Genomic DNA, 23,018 nt, shown 5'->3' with positions numbered 1-23,018 from the left:
GGGGAACTTAAATAAGATGCTGGTCCAGTTTTCTCCCGGGTTTTCCTCTTTCCTGCACCAGACTCTGTAGTGAATGACTTCTTGCCCGAGAGGCTGAAAATCTGTTAGATATACGTTAACATGTCTTTGGTGGTTTTCTATGGTTGTCTTTCGTGCTATTTTAACACCTAAAACAAAACTATACAAAGTCAAATGGTTTCACATGGAACTACATGGCTGGAGCTGTAGATAGATAGATAGATAGAAACGGCTTCTGTTGATCCTGCTTTGGTTGCAGTTCCTCTTCTCGGCCAGATGAGGGCAGCATTGCTCCGGAGCTCTGTGCAGCTGACTGGACCTGATCAGCTGATTAACTGGAAGGCCACAGGACAACAGCTGATCAAGTTACCGGAAGTGAAGGTGAGACCACATCCTGTCACAATTAAAATAAAACATTAATCAGCTCCAGCTGGAGTTGAACATGCTCAGACATCAGACCGGAGGGGTATTGCACGAAACCAAGATAAGCGATTAAGCCGGGATATGTTGGTTATCCTGGCTGAATTTAGCCCTAAGTCGGTTGCATGAAAGCAGCTCAAACTAAACCCGGCCAAGTTACTGTGGTGATTTATCCGCTGCAGCTAGCCTGCTCCAGACCAGGCTAACTGCTCAGGCTAAGATTAATCCTAGCGAGTCACCTGCATGTCCAACGTCAATTCTGTGAGGAATTAATGTGTTTTACAGCATGTCCATGGTCTTCCTAAGTATGGCGCGTCATTTTAATCATCCAGTATTAAAATATTACATATACAGTCACTGTACATTTAATCGAAATCTGTTCGTAATCGCAACAGCCTTTTTATGTGGATTCGAGTTGTAGTGTTATTATTCTATTCTATTCTATTCTACAGTCATTTAGCAGACGCTTTTATCCAAAGCGACTTACATTTGAGAGTAAGAACAACACAAGCATGAATTCAAACAAGATGGGACGTCATAATTAAGTGTTAGTCAGACCGCTTTTGAGTCCAGTTAGACCCAGGTGCTGTCGTGTAGTGCTAGTGCAGTGCATATAATTTTTTTTTAGTCATTTTATTTAAATACAGGATCACGATTTCATCACACAATATCAACTTGGTCATAAGTGCATGATTTCATCAGGCCAAGTGTTATATTGCTATGCTCATGAAGACTGCTCGTCAAATTGCTGTCAGAGGTTTTATAAATATGTGTTTTATTGCATTAATTGAGATTACAAAACACAGCGGATGAGGTTACAAAGGTGTATTCAAAGAAATCCGTGACGAGGGCAATGTAGAATATTCAGGTCCAACTCCCCTTCACCTGTTCCCTCTTCATAATGGCTTGCCCTTTTTTGGAGGATGTGCTGGACGAGGAAGCCCGCATCCTCAGAAGAGCATTCAGACGTGAACGAGTCTTCAGGGACAGCTCACATCCCCTGGCCTTTGGAGATGACTATGTCATTGAGAGATACAGATTTTCGGGTGATGGACTAAGATATTTATGTAGGCTGCTGAGTCCAAAAATACAGCACCAGACAGCGTGAAGCCATGCCCTCACTGTACCACAGATGATCTGTGTCACATTGAGATGGCTTGCGAGTGGGAGCTTCCTTTATTCTGTTGGGGATGCAGAGAACCTCAATAAAGGAACCATTTGCCGGACAATCAGATGCGTTTGTCTGGCGCTGAAATCATTCAGCAATATATTCATCACCTTCCCTGGCCACAGAAGACCCCTCTACATCAAGGAGGAGTTTTACAAGATTGCAGGTAACCTCAATTTTAATGTGCACCCATTAGTTTCTAAGTATATCTGTCACAGTTGGATACTCACTATTTTTTGTTACAGCTTTCCCTAACATCATTGGGGCAGTGGAGTGCACACACATAAGAATCAGACGCCCCTCAGGTGAACATGAGGGAGATTACATTAACAGGAAATCCTTCCACAGCATCAATGTTCAGGTAAGAGTGATTTGTGGTTATGACCTACATGAATCTGTTCTGTGCATTTAATGACCTTAATAGGCTACAACTAAATATTTCAGATGATCTGTGATGCTGACTGCCTTGTGAGCAATTTAGAGGCAAAGTGGCCTGGCTCAGTGCATGACTCTAGAGTCTTTCGGGCTAGTCCAATTTATGAGAGACTTTCACAAGGTAGCCCACACATTTGTACTGTAAGCACCTTGGACATTGTGTGTGTAACTCTGTTTTCTAAATTATATTTTGTATTATCAGGTGAATTCTCTGGTGTGCTGCTGGGCGATAAAGGATACGCCTGTCAGTCATTCCTCTTGACTCCCCTTGCAGATCCCCAAACCCCACCACAGCAGGCCTACAACCATGCACACACCAAGACAAGGGCTCGAATCGAGATGACCTTCGGCCTTCTGAAATCTCGATTTCAGTGCCTGCACCACCTGAGGATTTCCCCGGACAGAGCCTGTGATGTTATTGCTGCATGCGTAGTACTGCATAACATTGCAGGCCTAAGAAAGGAGAGACCCCCCGAGTGGCTGTTGATGTTGACTGGGAAAATGCTCCCATCTTCCCGGACAACATTAATGGCAGACTTGTCAGGGAGCAATATATTGCAAGTTTCTTCACTTAATTTTTGGATTTAGCCCCTTTATTTAATAAAAGAGCTTTTCCTGTGTGAGCATTTTGTTTAGCACTGGTGGTTCTTTGAAATTCTTTTACATTCATGAAAAGAGGACGGACACCAATGTTCTAGTTCTTTTTTTTTATTAAGCAGTCATTTGTCTTGGTTGCTTGGATCCTACGACAGCAAAAGTAACAAGGATTAAAACACTGTATTGCAGATATGGTTACTGTGTGCATTGAAACACTCACTTCTCTTTCTAGTTTCTGGATTTCCAGGTCCAGTTTTCTGAGTGTCCGGCGTTTAATCTCTAGATCCAGCTCTATTTCTTGGAGCTTGCTCTTTTTGAGTCTGATTTTAACATCTGCCAGCTCTCTCTCTCTCTCCAGGTGCCCTGAATGAAGCGTTCTGACAGTTTGTGAAGTCTGTAAAGGAAATGTCAGTTAGCACAGCAGGATTTGTTCATAACGTAGATTTACTTTAGCCAATACTCACAATGTTACCAGGCCGCTTAGGAGACTGTGCAGCATCCGGGTCCTGTTACACATTTTCTATTAGTACCACATCACTGACTTCATATCCTTCATGGCATAAATAAGCAGGCCAATCCCATAAAACTGACATGCCTCAAGCCTTCTGGACTCCACTGACACAGTCTCCTCATCTGCAGACGTGCATTCTGCAGCTGCAGATGTGCCTTCCCCCTGCCGTATACATGCAGCGAGAGGACTCGGATTAAGATTTCACAGAACATACCAAGCCTGTGATTTGGAGACACTGTACTAACCGGATCATCTTCTGGTGGCTCCAAAAGTGTAACTGTGTTCCCAGACACTGCAAGGTTATCCAAAGTCAGACACTATATTATATTTGATTGTGTTCCATGTGCAGTAGAATTGCAGTACTTTGTGTACCTTGTATGAAGAGGACAGTTTCTGTGGCTGGGACAGAGTCAGTTATTGTCCCTCCCTGGATCCCCTCCATCACTGGCCTCCCTTTATTTAAATGGAGGCCAGTTCCTCTGCTGGAGTCACATCCTGGCTTGGTGGGCCGCCCCCTGTGCCAGTTTATAGGCCTTTTTTTAACTGCTACAATCATACAGACATTGAACATGTCAGCAGACACCTCATCTATTCACCTCATTTGTTCACGGTTATCTACTTTGGAGTCACTTACCAGCCTGCAAAATGTTCTTATATTTAATTTTTACTTGCTGCAGGTCCTTTTATGGCCAGACAGGTTTGTCCTTTATGAAGGACAGAAAGATAAAATAGATAAAAACGTTACATGAGGAAAATAGATTAAATGACACATTGTGGATAATTGTTTGCACCTAATCATGCTCTACATTTCCTGAGTAACATGCACCTGCTTGTCACTCTTAAAGTATACAACAGTTAGTGGATTTGAAAAGTAATCCTTTAATTGTAGCCTAATTATGACAGTTCCAGTGGAGCACTGTTTATTAATTGTACAGTTTTTGACTACTTACGCATTGGGCCGGTCGGCTATTGTCTGCCAGGCTCTCTCGCGTTCTTTACTTATGGCATTGGTTTTGCCTTTTTTCCTTATAATATCCTTAACTTCGTCAGAGAACTCCGTCAGGAGCTGTTGTTCAGCGGCCGTGACGTAGGACGCGCGACTTTTATCCATTTCCCCATCGGTGATTCTGTGAGCGATCGCGAGGTCTGCTTCAGTATGCCGTGCACACACACTTATCCCAACTATCTTCACCTGGCTTAACCTAGCCGCACCTTCTCATCCTGGCTCAGCAAACGTGCAACCAATTAAGCCAGGATAGGCCGCGCAAGCTAGGTCAAGCTGGGCTTGCTTAATTATCCTGGATTTCTTTATTCTGGTTTCGTGCAATACCCCTCGGGATGAATGATAACATGTGTTGATGTGACTCCAGAGGGGTATTGCACGAAACCAGAATAAAGAAATCCAGGATAATTAAGCAAGCCCAGCTTGACCTAGCTTGCGCGGCCTATCCTGGCTTAATTGGTTGCACGTTTGCTGAGCCAGGATGAGAAGGTGCGGCTAGGTTAAGCCAGGTGAAGATAGTTGGGATAAGTGTGTGTGCACGGCATACTGAAGCAGACCTCGCGATCGCTCACAGAATCACCGATGGGGAAATGGATAAAAGTCGCGCGTCCTACGTCACGGCCGCTGAACAACAGCTCCTGACGGAGTTCTCTGACGAAGTTAAGGATATTATAAGGAAAAAAGGCAAAACCAATGCCATAAGTAAAGAACGCGAGAGAGCCTGGCAGACAATAGCCGACCGGCCCAATGCGTAAGTAGTCAAAAACTGTACAATTAATAAACAGTGCTCCACTGGAACTGTCATAATTAGGCTACAATTAAAGGATTACTTTTCAAATCCACTAACTGTTGTATACTTTAAGAGTGACAAGCAGGTACATGTTACTCAGGAAATGTAGAGTATGATTAGGTGCAAACAATTATCCACAATGTGTCATTTAATCTATTTTCCTCATGTAACGTTTTTATCTATTTTATCTTTCTGTCCTTCATAAAGGACAAACCTGTCTGGCCATAAAAGGACCTGCAGCAAGTAAAAATTAAATATAAGAACATTTTGCAGGCTGGTAAGTGACTCCAAAGTAGATAACCGAGAACAAATGAGGTGAATAGATGAGGTGTCTGCTGACATGTTCAATGTCTGTATGATTGTAGCAGTTAAAAAAAGGCCTATAGAACTGGCACAGGGGGCGGCCCACCAAGCCAGGATGTGACTCCAGCAGAGGAACTGGCCTCCATTTAAATAAAGGGAGGCCAGTGATGGAGGGGATCCAGGGAGGGACAATAACTGACTCTGTCCCAGCCACAGAAACTGTCCTCTTCATACAAGGTACACAAAGTACTGCAATTCTACTGCACATGGAACACAATCAAATATAATATAGTGTCTGACTTTGGATAACCTTGCAGTGTCTGGGAACACAATTACACTTTTGGAGCCACCAGAAGATGATCCGGTTAGTACAGTGTCTCCAAATCACAGGCTTGGTATGTTCTGTGAAATCTTAATCCGAGTCCTCTCGCTGCATGTATACGGCAGGGGGAAGGCACATCTGCAGCTGCAGAATGCACGTCTGCAGATGAGGAGACTGTGTCAGTGGAGTCCAGAAGGCTTGAGGCATGTCAGTTTTATGGGATTGGCCTGCTTATTTATGCCATGAAGGATATGAAGTCAGTGATGTGGTACTAATAGAAAATGTGTAACAGGACCCGGATGCTGCACAGTCTCCTAAGCGGCCTGGTAACATTGTGAGTATTGGCTAAAGTAAATCTACGTTATGAACAAATCCTGCTGTGCTAACTGACATTTCCTTTACAGACTTCACAAACTGTCAGAACGCTTCATTCAGGGCACCTGGAGAGAGAGAGAGAGCTGGCAGATGTTAAAATCAGACTCAAAAAGAGCAAGCTCCAAGAAATAGAGCTGGATCTAGAGATTAAACGCCGGACACTCAGAAAACTGGACCTGGAAATCCAGAAACTAGAAAGAGAAGTGAGTGTTTCAATGCACACAGTAACCATATCTGCAATACAGTGTTTTAATCCTTGTTACTTTTGCTGTCGTAGGATCCAAGCAACCAAGACAAATGACTGCTTAATAAAAAAAAAAGAACTAGAACATTGGTGTCCGTCCTCTTTTCATGAATGTAAAAGAATTTCAAAGAACCACCAGTGCTAAACAAAATGCTCACACAGGAAAAGCTCTTTTATTAAATAAAGGGGCTAAATCCAAAAATTAAGTGAAGAAACTTGCAATATATTGCTCCCTGACAAGTCTGCCATTAATGTTGTCCGGGAAGATGGGAGCATTTTCCCAGTCAACATCAACAGCCACTCGGGGGGTCTCTCCTTTCTTAGGCCTGCAATGTTATGCAGTACTACGCATGCAGCAATAACATCACAGGCTCTGTCCGGGGAAATCCTCAGGTGGTGCAGGCACTGAAATCGAGATTTCAGAAGGCCGAAGGTCATCTCGATTCGAGCCCTTGTCTTGGTGTGTGCATGGTTGTAGGCCTGCTGTGGTGGGGTTTGGGGATCTGCAAGGGGAGTCAAGAGGAATGACTGACAGGCGTATCCTTTATCGCCCAGCAGCACACCAGAGAATTCACCTGATAATACAAAATATAATTTAGAAAACAGAGTTACACACACAATGTCCAAGGTGCTTACAGTACAAATGTGTGGGCTACCTTGTGAAAGTCTCTCATAAATTGGACTAGCCCGAAAGACTCTAGAGTCATGCACTGAGCCAGGCCACTTTGCCTCTAAATTGCTCACAAGGCAGTCAGCATCACAGATCATCTGAAATATTTAGTTGTAGCCTATTAAGGTCATTAAATGCACAGAACAGATTCATGTAGGTCATAACCACAAATCACTCTTACCTGAACATTGATGCTGTGGAAGGATTTCCTGTTAATGTAATCTCCCTCATGTTCACCTGAGGGGTGTCTGATTCTTATGTGTGTGCACTCCACTGCCCCAATGATGTTAGGGAAAGCTGTAACAAAAAATAGTGAGTATCCAACTGTGACAGATATACTTAGAAACTAATGGGTGCACATTAAAATTGAGGTTACCTGCAATCTTGTAAAACTCCTCCTTGATGTAGAGGGGTCTTCTGTGGCCAGGGAAGGTGATGAATATATTGCTGAATGATTTCAGCGCCAGACAAACACATCTGACTGTCCGGCAAATGGTTCCTTTATTGAGGTTCTCTGCATCCCCAACAGAATAAAGGAAGCTCCCACTCGCAAGCCATCTCAATGTGACACAGATCATCTGTGGTACAGTGAGGGCATGGCTTCGCGCTGTCTGGTGCTGTATTTTTGGACTCAGCAGCCTACATAAATATCTTAGTCCATCACCCGAAAATCTGTATCTCTCAATGACATAGTCATCTCCAAAGGCCAGGGGATGTGAGCTGTCCCTGAAGACTCGTTCACGTCTGAATGCTCTTCTGAGGATGCGGGCTTCCTCGTCCAGCACATCCTCCAAAAAAGGGCAAGCCATTATGAAGAGGGAACAGGTGAAGGGGAGTTGGACCTGAATATTCTACATTGCCCTCGTCACGGATTTCTTTGAATACACCTTTGTAACCTCATCCGCTGTGTTTTGTAATCTCAATTAATGCAATAAAACACATATTTATAAAACCTCTGACAGCAATTTGACGAGCAGTCTTCATGAGCATAGCAATATAACACTTGGCCTGATGAAATCATGCACTTATGACCAAGTTGATATTGTGTGATGAAATCGTGATCCTGTATTTAAATAAAATGACTAAAAAAAAATTATATGCACTGCACTAGCACTACACGACAGCACCTGGGTCTAACTGGACTCAAAAGCGGTCTGACTAACACTTAATTATGACGTCCCATCTTGTTTGAATTCATGCTTGTGTTGTTCTTACTCTCAAATGTAAGTCGCTTTGGATAAAAGCGTCTGCTAAATGACTGTAGAATAGAATAGAATAGAATAGAATAATAATACTACAACTCGAATCCACATAAAAAGGCTGTTGCGATTACGAACAGATTTCGATTAAATGTACAGTGACTGTATATGTAATATTTTAATACTGGATGATTAAAATGACGCGCCATACTTAGGAAGACCATGGACATGCTGTAAAACACATTAATTCCTCACAGAATTGACGTTGGACATGCAGGTGACTCGCTAGGATTAATCTTAGCCTGAGCAGTTAGCCTGGTCTGGAGCAGGCTAGCTGCAGCGGATAAATCACCACAGTAACTTGGCCGGGTTTAGTTTGAGCTGCTTTCATGCAACCGACTTAGGGCTAAATTCAGCCAGGATAACCAACATATCCCGGCTTAATCGCTTATCTTGGTTTCGTGCAATACCCCTCTGAAGTGTCTAAATGTGTTGTCTGGGATTTAAAAGTTGTTTTTTTGTTTGGTAATGAAGCTACGTTACTCAGTAAAGTGGGCGGGGCCTGTCTGCACCTTCGCAGTCTCAGGTGATCAAACCTGTGTGTTTGGTGTGGATGATGAAACTTCCTCTCCTCCTCAGCATGGCCGTGTTTCAGAACTTGTCGCTTCTTCTGGAGCTGAAATATCTGAGCTTCAAGGAGAAGAAGAAGGTGAAATCTGCAGTGATGGAAAACGGAGGCAGCATCTGCTTTGTGATCAATAAACAGGTGAGAGAACACCTGACTGTTATTTACAGGTTTAATCCTTCTGTTGTCTGATTCCTGCCTACGTTTCCCACAGTGCTCTCTGGTGGTGACCAGCGACGTGTCCAGTCTGAGCCCCAGCAGGCTGCGCAGCATCCAGAAACACCAGACGCCCGTGGTCGGGCTGGATTACGTCCACGGCTGCGTGGAGAGAGGAGCTCTGCTTCCTGTGGATCAGTACAAGCTGGATACTTCATCTGCAGCATCACCTCCTCTTCCTGCCCTCCCACCAGCTCCCCTCACACAGAAAGGTATTTCTAAGAAGCAGCTGTTTCACCAACAGAGGAGTCGCGGCTGTTTGGAAGCTTAAAATCAGCGTCTGGTTGGGAGTAAAACATGACTCGGGTTTATAAACTGCTGATTCATCACTCAGTCCCAGCTGAAGCAGAACTCCACCCAAATCTCCACTCCTCTCACTAGCAGCTACAGCACCTTATCATGAACTTCATTTTCAGAGTAAACACACAAGCTGATGTAGAAAACAGGAAGACTATTGTCCACCTCAGGGCCACCGTAGTCTGTCAATCTGTGTGACAGCTCGATGGGGTGTGTGTGGTTGATAATGTGTGTGTTCTGTGTTTTAGAGTTGTAGTGGAATTTATTTATCAAAGATCACACACTGAGTGAGAATCAAACAAAGTATTTAATTAAGAGCTGATCAGCAATGAGAGATCACACAGTCAAAGAAGCTTTGGCTGCACGAGTCTGAAGAGGTACATGTGTGCTTGGTTAATATAGCCAGAGCATGAGCTGATAACATCGAGGTCGAAGGTCATTGTAGTAAACCCCTCATGGCCTGGTACAAGGAAGAAAAGGAAAGGGGGAAGGGGAGCTCACTAAATCCTTATCTGGGTACACAGTCATTCTCCTCCCTGAGTAAAACATAAGCCAAGCTTTAACAATGCAAAGTGTAGAATACAAACTATAAGGGTTATGTGTAAATTTTCCATTACAGAGTCCAAAGTACCAACAAGTGAAGCCTCAGCTGAGCGGCCCAAAGGCCAGGCCGAACCCGGTGGTCAGAACCAGAGAGGAGGGAATGTTCTGGAAAAGTTCAGGTATGAAGAACTTCAGAGTCCTCACAGTCCAGTTCTAATCCACATTAAACAGGTTCATCGTGTGATCCACGTCAGTCCACTTTATATCAGAACCATGAAGGAAAACCTCCTTCAGAACCAGAACCAGGAAGGATGGTCATCTTCCTGGGCTGCAGAGAGGAGCCCAGGGTGTTCGGTCATGTGACTTTTACGGGTTCTTGTACATCTACTGAACCAAAATAACGTTTTTCCACAGCTGATGTGAGTTCAGATCTTGATTCCTTAAAGCAGAGATGGCCGACGTCGGTCCTCGAGAGCCACAGTCCTGCAGGTTTTCCAAATTTCCCTGCTCCAACACACCTGACTTAAACTAACGAGTCATTGTGCAGATCCTCATAGGCTGTTGGATCCATTTAATGTGAGTCAGGTGTTCTGAAGCAGGGAAATTTGGAAAACCTGCAGGGTTGTGGCTTTCGAGGACCGACGTTGGCCATCCCTGCCTTAAAACGTTGATGTGTGTGACGTCAGAGATCCTTCTTTGTTGTCCAGGAAATATTTAATCTCCTGATCGGTTACTGACATCTGGAACTTTTGCTGTTTTTCTGCTGTCATTGTTACGGCAACCGGCTGTTTTACTCTATCATGGTCTAGATACTACGCAGGAGTCCAGCCTATGTGATCTTCATTGCTCATACGTCCTGGTGGATGAAGATAAATGATCTTCTTATAAAAGTCTTCATATCGTCATGAAATCCTTGCGTCGCTCTTTCTTTCTACAACTTCATGAGGAACCTGAAGGAAGCTCCATCAGTCTCAGGATCTGATCGATGATACCAAGCAGAACAAACGTTCACCACACACTGTGGTCTACCATCAGCTGGTTGATCACCACTTCCTGTTACACAGAACTGACCAGGAGGAAGTGATGTCATGTGAATAGTGTCCTGAGGGCGGAGCCACCAGAGGAAATATTTAGTTATAGAAGTTGATGTTTAATATTTCCTTCATGGGAGACACCAGAACTCAGCATTCCTTAAACTAAAGTAACAGTTGTTTATTTTTAATTCTATATTTTCATATTTATATTCAGTTGAAGAGACAGCAGCTATGAGTTTATGTTTGTGTAAAATGGGTTTGGGGGGGTTGGTGTGTGTGTGAAAGTGTGGATTATCTGGTATATTGTTGTAGGTTGTATGTTGGGTCTGTGAAGGCTTGTTTTTATTCTGTAAAACTGCTTTTTTGTATAAAAACTGATTTATAAATAAAGTTTTATGTGATCTGAACAGCAGATGGAGATGATGTTTGTAATTTTGGTGTTTAAATTTCTCAGACTCTTCACAGAAACCGACGTGGATCTTCCAGCGTATCCTGATGACTTCCAAGTGGCCAAATATGCCATCTATCATAAGGTAGAGAAACAGTTTGTTTGAGTTTGCTTTTGGCTCTGGTTCTGGCTCTTGGATCCAGTTCTTGCCTCTGTCTCTAGCTCTTGGTTCCAGTTATTGTCTCATCTCTCTGGCTTTAGTTCTTGGTTCTAGTTCTTGCCTCTGTTTCTGGCTCTCGGTTCTAGTTCTTGTCTCTGTTTCTGGCTCTAGCTCTTGGTTCCATTTCTTGTCTCTGTTTCTGGCTCTAGCTCTTGGTTCTAGTTCTTGCCTCTGGCTCTAGCTCTTGGTTCCAGTTCTTGCCTCTGTCTCTAGCCCTCGGTTCTAGTTCTTGCCTCTGTTTCTGGCTCTAGCTCTTGGTTCTAGTTCTTGCCTCTGGCTCTAGCTCTTGGTTCCAGTTCTTGCCTCTGTCTCTAGCTCTCGGTTCTAGTTCTTGCCTCTGTTTCTGGCTCTAGCTCTTGGTTCCATTTCTTGTCTCTGTTTCTGGCTCTAGCTCTTGGTTCTAGTTCTTGCCTCTGGCTCTAGCTCTTGGTTCCAGTTCTTGCCTCTGTCTCTAGCTCTCGGTTCTAGTTCTTGTCTCTGTTTCTGGCTCTAGCTCTTGGTTCTAGTTCTTGCCTCTGTCTCTAGCTCTCGGTTCTAGTTCTTGCCTCTGTTTCTGGCTCTAGCTCTTGGTTCCATTTCTTGTCTCTGTTTCTGGCTCTAGCTCTTGGTTCTAGTTCTTGCCTCTGGCTCTAGCTCTTGGTTCCAGTTCTTGCCTCTGTCTCTAGCTCTCGGTTCTAGTTCTTGTCTCTGTTTCTGGCTCTAGCTCTTGGTTCTAGTTCTTGCCTCTGTCTCTAGCTCTCGGTTCTAGTTCTTGCCTCTGTTTCTGGCTCTAGCTCTTGGTTCCATTTCTTGTCTCTGTCTCTGTTTCTGGCTCTAGCTCTTGGTTCTAGTTCTTGCCTCTGGCTCTAGCTCTTGGTTCCAGTTCTTCCCTCTGTCTCTAGCTCTCGGTTTTAGTTCTTGCCTCTGTTTCTGGCTCTCGGTTCTAGTTCTTGCCTCTGTTTCTGGCTCTAGCTCTTGGTTCCATTTCTTGTCTCTGTCTCTGTTTCTGGCGCTAGCTCTTGGTTCTAGTTCTTGCCTCTGGCTCTAGCTCTTGGTTCCAGTTCTTGCCTCTGTCTCTAGCTCTCGGTTCTAGTTCTTGCCTCTGTTTCTGGCTCTAGCTCTCGGTTCTAGTTCTTGTCTCTGTTTCTGGCTCTAGCTCTTGGTTCCAGTTCTTGTCTCTGTTTCTGGCTCTAGCTCTTGGTTCTAGTTCTTGCCTCTGGCTCTAGCTCTTGGTTCCAGTTCTTGCCTCTGTCTCTAGCTCTCGGTTCTAGTTCTTGTCTCTGTTTCTGGCTCTAGCTCTTGGTTCCAGTTCTTGTCTCTGTTTCTGGCTCTAGCTCTTGGTTCCAGTTCTTGTCTCTGTTTCTGGCTCTAGCTCTTGGTTCTAGTTCTTGCCTCTGGCTCTAGCTCTTGGTTCCAGTTCTTGCCTCTGTCTCTAGCTCTCGGTTCTAGTTCTTGCCTCTGTTTCTGGCTCTAGCTCTTGGTTCCAGTTCTTGTCTCTGTTTCTGGCTCTAGCTCTTGGTTCTAGTTCTTGCCTCTGGCTCTAGCTCTTGGTTCCAGTTCTTGCCTCTGGCTCTAGCTCTTGGTTCCAGTTCTTGACTCTGTTTCTGGCTCTAGCTCTTGGTTCCAGTTCTTGTCTCTGTTTCTGGCTCTAGCTCTTGGTTCTAGTTCTTGCCTCTGGCTCTAGCTCTTGGTTCTAGTTCTTGCCTCTGGCTCTAGCTCTTGGTTCTAGTTCTTGCCTCTGTCTCTAGCTCTCGGTTCTAGTTCTTGCCTCTGTTTCTGGCTCTAGCTCTTGGTTCCAGTTCTTGTCTCTGTTTCTGGCTCTAGCTCTTGGTTCCAGTTCTTGTCTCTGTTTCTGGCTCTAGCTCTTGGTTCTAGTTCTTGCCTCTGGCTCTAGCTCTTGGTTCCAGTTCTTGCCTCTGTCTCTAGCTCTCGGTTCTAGTTCTTGCCTCTGTTTCTGGCTCTAGCTCTTGGTTCCAGTTCTTGTCTCTGTTTCTGGCTCTAGCTCTTGGTTCTAGTTCTTGCCTCTGGCTCTAGCTCTTGGTTCCAGTTCTTGCCTCTGGCTCTAGCTCTCGGTTCTAGTTCTTGACTCTGTTTCTGGCTCTAGCTCTTGGTTCCAGTTCTTGTCTCTGTTTCTGGCTCTAGCTCTTGGTTCTAGTTCTTGCCTCTGGCTCTAGCTCTTGGTTCCAGTTCTTGCCTCTGGCTCTAGCTCTTGGTTCCAGTTCTTGACTCTGTTTCTGGCTCTAGCTCTTGGTTCCAGTTCTTGTCTCTGTTTCTGGCTCTAGCTCTTGGTTCTAGTTCTTGCCTCTGGCTCTAGCTCTTGGTTCTAGTTCTTGCCTCTGGCTCTAGCTCTTGGTTCTAGTTCTTGCCTCTGTCTCTAGCTCTCGGTTCTAGTTCTTGCCTCTGTTTCTGGCTCTAGCTCTTGGTTCCAGTTCTTGTCTCTGTTTCTGGCTCTAGCTCTTGGTTCCAGTTCTTGTCTCTGTTTCTGGCTCTAGCTCTTGGTTCTAGTTCTTGCCTCTGGCTCTAGCTCTTGGTTCCAGTTCTTGCCTCTGTCTCTAGCTCTCGGTTCTAGTTCTTGCCTCTGTTTCTGGCTCTAGCTCTTGGTTCCAGTTCTTGTCTCTGTTTCTGGCTCTAGCTCTTGGTTCTAGTTCTTGCCTCTGGCTCTAGCTCTTGGTTCCAGTTCTTGCCTCTGGCTCTAGCTCTCGGTTCTAGTTCTTGACTCTGTTTCTGGCTCTAGCTCTTGGTTCCAGTTCTTGTCTCTGTTTCTGGCTCTAGCTCTTGGTTCTAGTTCTTGCCTCTGGCTCTAGCTCTTGGTTCCAGTTCTTGCCTCTGTCTCTAGCTCTCGGTTCTAGTTCTTGCCTCTGTTTCTGGCTCTAGCTCTTGGTTCTAGTTCTTGCCTCTGTCTCTAGCTCTCGGTTCTAGTTCTTGCCTCTGTTTCTGGCTCTAGCTCTTGGTTCCAGTTCTTGTCTCTGTTTCTGGCTCTAGCTCTTGGTTCTAGTTCTTGCCTCTGGCTCTAGCTCTTGGTTCTAGTTCTTGCCTCTGTCTCTAGCTCTCGGTTCCAGTTCTTGCCTCTGTTTCTGGCTCTAGCTCTTGGTTCTAGTTCTTGCCTCTGGCTCTAGCTCTTGGTTCTAGTTCTTGCCTCTGTCTCTAGCTCTCGGTTCTAGTTCTTGCCTCTGTTTCTGGCTCTAGCTCTTGGTTCCAGTTCTTGTCTCTGTTTCTGGCTCTAGCTCTTGGTTCCAGTTCTTGTCTCTGTTTCTGGCTCTAGCTCTTGGTTCTAGTTCTTGCCTCTGGCTCTAGCTCTTGGTTCCAGTTCTTGCCTCTGTCTCTAGCTCTCGGTTCTAGTTCTTGCCTCTGTTTCTGGCTCTAGCTCTTGGTTCCAGTTCTTGTCTCTGTTTCTGGCTCTAGCTCTTGGTTCTAGTTCTTGCCTCTGGCTCTAGCTCTTGGTTCCAGTTCTTGCCTCTGGCTCTAGCTCTCGGTTCTAGTTCTTGACTCTGTTTCTGGCTCTAGCTCTTGGTTCCAGTTCTTGTCTCTGTTTCTGGCTCTAGCTCTTGGTTCTAGTTCTTGCCTCTGGCTCTAGCTCTTGGTTCCAGTTCTTGCCTCTGTCTCTAGCTCTCGGTTCTAGTTCTTGCCTCTGTTTCTGGCTCTAGCTCTTGGTTCTAGTTCTTGCCTCTGTCTCTAGCTCTCGGTTCTAGTTCTTGCCTCTGTTTCTGGCTCTAGCTCTTGGTTCCAGTTCTTGTCTCTGTTTCTGGCTCTAGCTCTTGGTTCTAGTTCTTGCCTCTGGCTCTAGCTCTTGGTCCTAGTTCTTGCCTCTGTCTCTAGCTCTCGGTTCCAGTTCTTGCCTCTGTTTCTGGCTCTAGCTCTTGGTTCTAGTTCTTGCCTCTGGCTCTAGCTCTTGGTTCTAGTTCTTGCCTCTGTCTCTAGCTCTCGGTTCTAGTTCTTGCCTCTGGCTCTAGCTCTTGGTTCTAGTTCTTGCCTCTGTCTCTAGCTCTCGGTTCCAGTTCTTGCCTCTGTTTCTGGCTCTAGCTCTTGGTTCTAGTTCTTGCCTCTGTCTCTAGCTCTCGGTTCTAGTTCTTGCCTCTGTTTCTGACTCTAGCTCTTGGTTCCAGTTCTTGTCTGTGGTTCTGCTTCTGAATCTGCTGTTGATGTCCCTACAGACGAACAGCTGGTGTGTGTTGGAGCTGCAGAGTGTCGGGACGGAGCAGGGACGGCGCTATCGTGTGGTCCGGTACAGGAAGGACGACGCACCAGCAGAGGTATGATGTCATCCCTTCCTGTGTTACAGGTCGGGTCACCGGACCCTGTTACAGACTGAACCACTGCTGGGTAGATCTTCATGTTCACCAATTCACACAGAGATTCCTCCTGATTCTCTGAATCTGTAGATGGATCTTCAGTCAGACAAACATTTTTTTTTTATTGTTCCACAATTTTTAGACCCAGTTTTTCTTAGATTGGTGAACCTTTGTCCACATTAGATATATCATCTGATGTTGTTTATATTCTACTGGCAATAAAATCTGGGTGGAGATGAGATTCTGTTTATATCCTAACCTTGTTGTAAGAGTGTAGAAACCTTTGAGGTGTTGAGGTGTTTGTGTGAACAGGAGGCGGTGCTGAGGGATCAGCTGGTGTTCCCGTCCTCCTCAGAGGAAGCTCTGGACGTCTTCGAGGCCCTGAGAAACTCCCTGGAGGCTTCTGGCCTGAAGAAGAGGACTGACCTGCCTCAGCAGGTCCAGGACCTCGGGTCCTCCCCCCTCCAACAGGTTTGACTCAGACACCTCCTGGAACACCTGATAGAAACGTGTTTCTGCTGCTGATCAGGTTATTGATCTGTGCTCTGCTTGACTGACAGCTGCTGCTGGAGGAGAAGCTGAACACAGGAAGTTTATCACAGGAAGTGGGTTTGTTTGTGGAGCTTCTATGGACTGAGGCTCTGGGTTGCCTCGGCAACGTGCTCAGAGTTTCCATCGACAAGCTGAGCCTGAATGATGTGAGGTTTCCTCTAAGAATCTAAAACCTGTCAGACTTTAAACCAAGACTGAGTTCTGAGCAGTGTGTGTTCATGCAGGTGAGCAGGGCAGAGGGCTTCTTGCTTCAGGCTCAGAAGGTGCTGAGGGCAGGGGATCAGTCTGAGGCCTCCTCCCTCCTGGAGGAGGTGTACACCCTGCTGCCTCACCAGGAACTCCAGCCCCCACCCCCCAGCACCAAGCTGCTCTCGCAGAAGCTGGACCTCTGTCAGGTAAGGTTTATACCATGTTAGACTCTTTTTAAACATTCCTGTGTTTCCAGAAGTCTGTCAGGATTCAGATTCTCAGCTTTCCTGAACTGTAACCTCCAACCAGTCACATGAATTCCTGCAGAGATGGATGACAAGTTCTGAACATCTGGCCGGGTTTAATATCGGGTTTAATACAACAGCTCACCGAGCAAGTTGCAGGTTCTGTGTCAGAACCGGTTACCTTGGCAACGCATCACAATGAGAGATAATAAATAGTCCACTCAGCCGCTTCTTGTGAAAAACCTAATGGTAAAAAACAACATTAACGCATTAATAATTTATTTCATTTTTGTTTCTTTCATAAGTGACCATGGTATAAGCGAGTTAATGCCCGACGAGCTGTCCATTATCATAAATTAATGGACGACGCAGAGACGTGAACCGTCTGATGCAAAGTTGTGACGCGTTGCCAAGGTAACCGGCTCTAACACAGAACCTGCAGCTCGGTCTGTCAGCTGTTGTATTAGACCTGATCAGTGGAGGGAAGGGAGATGATTGGTTAACGTTATGTTATGTTATTGATCCGTCCATCCATCCGTCCATCCATCCGTCCATCCATCCGTCCGTCCATCCGTCCGTTTATCCATCCATCCATCCGTCCGTTCATCCATCCGTCCATCCATCCATCCGTCCGTCCATCCATCCATCCGTCCATCCGTCCGTCCGTCCATTCGTCCATCCATCCATCCATCCATCCGTCCGTCCGTCCATCCATCCGTCCGTCCATCCATCCATCCTTCCGTCCATCCATCCGTCCGTCCATCCATCCGTCCATCCATCCGTCCGTCCATCCATCCATTCATCCATCCGTCCATCCATCCGTCCGTCCATCCGTCCGTTTATCCATCCATCCATCCGTCCGTTCATCCATCCGTCCGTCCGTCCATCCGTCCGTCCATCCATCCATCAATCCATCCATCCATCCATCCATCCATCCATCCATCCACCCATCCATCCGTCCCGTTTGTCTGGTGCTGACCTGTGGATCACCTTGACTGTTTGTGAGTCTTTTCTGTTCCTCCAGTTGATCAGAGATGTTCTGAATGTGAGTGAGATGACTCTGAACAGCCAGACCCCGTCCAGCGTGGGGAAGTACCGTGCTCTGAGGTGTGGCATCGAGACGGTCCCCCCCGGCAGCTCCGAGTTCCAGACTGTCACCCGTCTGCTGCACGGCAGGTACGTCGGTCTTCATTAGGACCAAACGCAGACATGCATGCAGGAAGCTTCACACATGACCAGGCTTCTGTGTGTGTGCAGTGTGCAGATCCAGCAGATTGTGCGTGTCAGCAGAGGGTTGGAGCTTCAGACTTTCAGGAGTGATCTCGACAACATTAAGCCCCTCCTCCATTCCTCCCGTACCAACAACTTCGTAGGAATTCTGTCCCGGTGAGTTCTGCAAGTTTTCCACCAGAACGTCCTTAATTCTGTGTGTGATCGATTGAACAAGGTGAAAGCATTGCTCAGAGATTGTGCTCCATATTGACATGACGGCATCATACAATTGCAGCACATCAGTGATTAGAATCTGAGGTCACCCTTTCGGGCTGAACCCGACCGGGACCCATGGGCAAAGGTCCGGCCACCCGGCACTCGCCTCCGTGCTCCACCTCCAGGCCTGGGTCCAGAGAGGGGCCCGAGACTCATGTCCCAGATTTTCCAGCAACATCTGCATTATTATTATTATTATTATTATTATTAATGATTATTATTATTATTATTATTATGTAAATAGACAGTGAATCCTCCCTGTTTGCACCAATATGTATTAAACCTTTTAATTAGTTTAGTAAAAGTCCATTCAGTAAATCTCCCATTGACACATGAAGAGTCATACTACTAATTTCTATTATTTTCTCTTATTCTGCTGAACACTTCATTGTAAAACTGCCACTTCCTTCAGTTACATAAATAAATCTTCAGTGAGCTGCTACAGATGAGTTTCTAACATCTTCCATGTTCAGAAAATGGACGTTTAAAGCTGACCTCTATCTGTGATGCCGTTAACATCTCCTTTCTTCAGGGGCCTGCTGCTTCCTCGTGTCGGTGTGGAGCATCATGGGGTTGAGAGAACAGACGTTGGGAATCTGGGCAGTGGGATCTACTTCAGCAATGCTGTCAGGTTGGTCCCAGATCCGACACTGAAACCGTTTATTCCATTAAACTGTGTTGGAGCTGATTCATGACGTCACCATGATGCGTTCACTTACCCTCCATCATCTCCATCCATAGCACTACTCTCAAATACTCCAAACCCAGCCTCACCGACGGCTCCCGGCTGCTGCTGGTATGTGATGTAGCGCTGGGACGCTGCAAGCACGTCCACAAGAGAGACCCCATGCTGACCCAGGCCCCCGAGGGCCACCACAGCGTGCACGGAGTCCGAGGCAGCCGGACCGCTACGTCTGAGTTTGAGGTGTGACGTGTTGACAGATCAGCAGGTGAACATGGAGGTTTCCAGATGTTTCTAACACGTGTTGGTGTGTTCAGGATGACGAGTACGTGGTGTACTCACCTGATCAGGTCCGGCTCAGGTACATGGTTCGATTCTGTGTGGATGGAGACCAGCTGAAGGAGTTCAGTCCCACCGTGGACGTGTTGTCCGAGCTGTCCCCACCCTCCTCACACCAAGGTGAGCTCTGATAGGTCACATGTTCGGACCAAAGTGAGCTCTGATAGGTCACATGTTTAGACCAAAGTAAGCTCTGATAGGTCACATGTTCGGCCCAAAGCGAGCTCTGATAGGTCACATGTTTAGACCAAAGTGAGCTCTGATAGGTCACATGTTCGGACCAAAGTGAGCTCTGATAGGTCACCTGTTCGGACCAAAGTGAGCTCTGATAGGTCACCTGTTTAGACCAAAGTGAGCTCTGATAGGTCACATGTTCAGCCCAAAGCGAGCTCTGATAGGTCACATGTTTAGACCAAAGTGAGCTCTGATAGGTCACATGTTCGGACCAAAGTGAGCTCTGATAGGTCACATGTTCGGACCAAAGTGAGCTCTGATAGGTCACATGTTCGGACCAAAGTGAGCTCTGATAGGTCACCTGTTCGGACCAAAGCGAGCTCTGATAGGTCACATGTTCGGACCAAAGCGAGCTCTGATAAGTCACATGTTCGGACCAAAGCGAGCTCTGATAGGTCACATGTTCGGACCAAAGCGAGCTCTGATAGGTCACCTGTTCGGACCAAAGCGAGCTCTGATAGGTCACATGTTCGAACCAAAGCGAGCTCTGATAGGTCACCTGTTCGGACCAAAGCGAGCTCTGATAGGTCACATGTTCGAACCAAAGCGAGCTCTGATAGGTCACATGTTCGGACCAAAGCGAGCTCTGATAGGTCACATGTTCGGACCAAAGTGAGCTCTGATAGGTCACATGTTCAGACCAAAGTGAGCTCTGATAGGTCACATGTTCGGACCAAAGTGAGCTCTGATAGGTCACATGTTCGGACCAAAGTGAGCTCTGATAGGTCACATGTTCGGACCAAAGCGAGCTCTGATAGGTCACATGTTCGGACCAAAGTGAGCTCTGATAGGTCACCTGTTCGGACCAAAGTGAGCTCTTATAGGTCACATGTTCGGACCAAAGTGAGCTCTGATAGGTCACCTGTTCGGACCAAAGTGAGCTCTTATAGGTCACATGTTCGGACCAAAGCGAGCTCTGATAGGTCACATGTTCGGACCAAAGCGAGCTCTGATAGGTCACCTGTTCGGACCAAAGGGAGCTCTGATAGGTCACATGTTCGGCCCAAAGCGAGCTCTGATAGGTCACATGTTCGGACCAAAGCGAGCTCTGATAGGTCACATGTTCGGACCAAAGCGAGCTCTGATAGGTCACATGTTCGGACCAAAGCGAGCTCTGATAGGTCACATGTTCGGACCAAAGCGAGCTCTGATAGGTCACATGTTCGGACCAAAGCGAGCTCTGATAGGTCACATGTTCGGACCAAAGCGAGCTCTGATAGGTCACCTGTTCGGACCAAAGCGAGCTCTGATAGGTCACATGTTCGAACCAAAGTGAGCTCTGATAGGTCACATGTTCGGACCAAAGCGAGCTCTGATAGGTCACATGTTCGGACCAAAGTGAGCTCTGATAGGTCACCTGTTCAGACCAAAGTGAGCTCTGATAGGTCACATGTTCAGACCAAAGTGAGCTCTGATAGGTCACCTGTTCAGACCAAAGTGAGCTCTGATAGGTCACATGTTCGGACCAAAGCGAGCTCTGATAGGTCACATGTTCGGACCAAAGCGAGCTCTGATAGGTCACATGTTCGGCCCAAAGCGAGCTCTGATAGGTCACATGTTCGGACCAAAGTGAGCTCTGATAGGTCACATGTTCGGCCCAAAGCGAGCTCTGATAGGTCACATGTTCGGACCAAAGCGAGCTCTGATAGGTCACATGTTCGGACCAAAGCGAGCTCTGATAGGTCACATGTTCGGACCAAAGCGAGCTCTGATAGGTCACATGTTCGGACCAAAGCGAGCTCTGATAGGTCACCTGTTTAGACCAAAGTGAGCTCTGATAGGTCACATGTTCAGCCCAAAGCGAGCTCTGATAGGTCACATGTTTAGACCAAAGTGAGCTCTGATAGGTCACATGTTCGGACCAAAGTGAGCTCTGATAGGTCACATGTTCGGACCAAAGTGAGCTCTGATAGGTCACATGTTCGGACCAAAGTGAGCTCTGATAGGTCACCTGTTCGGACCAAAGTGAGCTCTGATAGGTCACATGTTCGGACCAAAGCGAGCTCTGATAAGTCACATGTTCGGACCAAAGCGAGCTCTGATAGGTCACATGTTCGGACCAAAGCGAGCTCTGATAGGTCACCTGTTCGGACCAAAGCGAGCTCTGATAGGTCACATGTTCGAACCAAAGCGAGCTCTGATAGGTCACCTGTTCGGACCAAAGCGAGCTCTGATAGGTCACATGTTCGGACCAAAGCGAGCTCTGATAGGTCACATGTTCGGACCAAAGCGAGCTCTGATAGGTCACCTGTTCGGACCAAAGCGAGCTCTGATAGGTCACATGTTCGAACCAAAGCGAGCTCTGATAGGTCACATGTTCGGACCAAAGCGAGCTCTGATAGGTCACATGTTCGGACCAAAGTGAGCTCTGATAGGTCACCTGTTCAGACCAAAGTGAGCTCTGATAGGTCACATGTTCAGACCAAAGTGAGCCCCCTCCAACCCTGAAGTGGACGTGTAAATGAATGAATGAAAACTAAAAATCTAAATGAAAACGTGTCTGTGCTGCCTTTGCTGTTAACTCCGTGGCTATATATCTGTGTAGAGCTGAGGTCGGAGGATGAGGAGGCCGAACACATGAAGAATCCTCTCCAGGAAGTGACGGCCGGCCTGTTGGACAGCTCAGGACAGCAACTCCCCCTGCAGGCCATCCATGTGAAGTGCAAACTGATGGATCTGCTGTCTCAGGTGAAAACATTGATGATGCGATGAAAGTCTGAGTCCGGAGTGTGTCTGTCGTCTGATGGTGTTTGACTCGTGTTTTCCTGTCAGGTCATCATTTTCCAGAAATACACCAATCAGAGTTTTGCGCCCATCGAGGCCAAGTACGTCTTCCCTCTGGATGATTCTGCAGCTGTGTGCGGGTTTGAGGCTTTCATCAACGGCAAACATGTAGTCGGTCAGGTGAGCTGACCAGCGACTCGTCTGACTTCACCTTCACCTTGACACCAGTAAAACAAAGTGTTTCTGTGTGTGTGTGTTTGGGGCTCAGGTGAAGGAGAAGGAAAAGGCTCGTAAGGAGTACAAGCAGGCCATTGAACAGGGCCACGGAGCGTACCTGATGGACCAGGATGCTCCGGTAGGTCCGCCATCCCTCTGATGATGTAAGACTACATCTCTCACCTTTTGTGACATCATTTCCTCCTTCTGTCTGCAGGACGTGTTCACCATCAGCGTAGGCAACCTGCCGCCCGGAGCCACCGTCCTCATCAAGGTGACCTTCGTATCCGAGCTGGTGGTGGAGGACGGCAGTATTCTGTTCTCGCTGCCCGGGAGTGTGGCTCCATGGCAACAGAGCGCCGCCCTCAACCAGACCACACAGGTAAGGGGGTGGAGCCCAAGCCAGCTGACAACACTGGTTTGTCTTGATGATCTGTGAGCTGAATGTGTGTTTTCTGTCTGATCAGGTTTCCATGGAGAAGGTGTGTGTTACCGATGCTACAGAAACAAGGTGGGCTGCATAATTTCCTCCAGTTTAATCCAGTTTAAACCAGTTTAATCCGCGCTCCCTGCCCTCAGGGTGGAAGTTTCAGTGAACTCCAGATGTTTCTGTTCCTTAGAGAGTTCACATTGGATGTTTCGGTGGAGATGCCCCACGAGATCCGCAGCCTCCTCTGCACCACTCACAAAGTCAGGATGAAGG

The 23,018-nt window shown here is 46.7% G+C and overlaps 2 protein-coding genes and 1 pseudogene across 2 annotated transcripts in view; 2 read left to right on the top strand and 1 right to left on the bottom strand.

Annotated features, from left to right (window-relative positions):
- Window positions 1-369: 369 nt before the first annotated feature.
- Window positions 370-23,018, top strand: part of LOC121650520 (protein mono-ADP-ribosyltransferase PARP4-like) — a 73,179-nt gene continuing 50,530 nt past the window's right edge. The window contains 20 exon segments of the mRNA XM_042002075.1: window positions 370-399; window positions 8,695-8,821; window positions 8,895-9,108; window positions 9,813-9,915; window positions 11,225-11,303; window positions 15,509-15,607; window positions 15,959-16,117; window positions 16,207-16,344; window positions 16,423-16,593; window positions 17,657-17,808; window positions 17,890-18,018; window positions 18,653-18,751; window positions 18,862-19,045; window positions 19,120-19,261; window positions 21,921-22,063; window positions 22,148-22,279; window positions 22,368-22,454; window positions 22,533-22,697; window positions 22,783-22,826; window positions 22,936-23,017. Of these exon segments, the coding sequence (XP_041858009.1) occupies window positions 8,696-8,821; window positions 8,895-9,108; window positions 9,813-9,915; window positions 11,225-11,303; window positions 15,509-15,607; window positions 15,959-16,117; window positions 16,207-16,344; window positions 16,423-16,593; window positions 17,657-17,808; window positions 17,890-18,018; window positions 18,653-18,751; window positions 18,862-19,045; window positions 19,120-19,261; window positions 21,921-22,063; window positions 22,148-22,279; window positions 22,368-22,454; window positions 22,533-22,697; window positions 22,783-22,826; window positions 22,936-23,017 (2,448 nt within the window). The 5' untranslated portion in view covers window positions 370-399; window position 8,695.
- On the top strand, window positions 1,340-2,629 carry LOC121650521 (annotated as a pseudogene).
- Window positions 6,346-7,665, bottom strand: LOC121650719 (putative nuclease HARBI1). Its single transcript, XM_042002407.1, has 4 exons — window positions 7,233-7,665; window positions 7,038-7,153; window positions 6,843-6,954; window positions 6,346-6,761 (listed from the first exon to the last, which is right to left on the bottom strand). Exons 1-4 carry the CDS (start codon window positions 7,663-7,665, stop codon window positions 6,376-6,378), a joined length of 1,047 nt encoding a protein of 348 aa, XP_041858341.1. The 3' UTR covers window positions 6,346-6,375.

The sequence above is a fragment of the Melanotaenia boesemani genome, chromosome 12, assembly GCF_017639745.1.
Source record: "Melanotaenia boesemani isolate fMelBoe1 chromosome 12, fMelBoe1.pri, whole genome shotgun sequence".
Taxonomy (NCBI): domain Eukaryota; kingdom Metazoa; phylum Chordata; class Actinopteri; order Atheriniformes; family Melanotaeniidae; genus Melanotaenia; species Melanotaenia boesemani.
This window is presented reverse-complemented; position numbering and strand designations above follow the sequence as displayed.

Coding starts and splice junctions, on each gene's coding strand:
- LOC121650719 (XM_042002407.1), bottom strand. CDS start 7,665: ATGGCTTGCCCTTTTTTGGAGGATGTGCTGGACGAGGAAGCCCGCATC. Junction 7,154..7,232: donor GGAGTTTTACAAGATTGCAG/GTAACCTCAATT, acceptor TTTTTGTTACAG/CTTTCCCTAACATCATTGGG. Junction 6,762..6,842: donor TTATGAGAGACTTTCACAAG/GTAGCCCACACA, acceptor TTGTATTATCAG/GTGAATTCTCTGGTGTGCTG.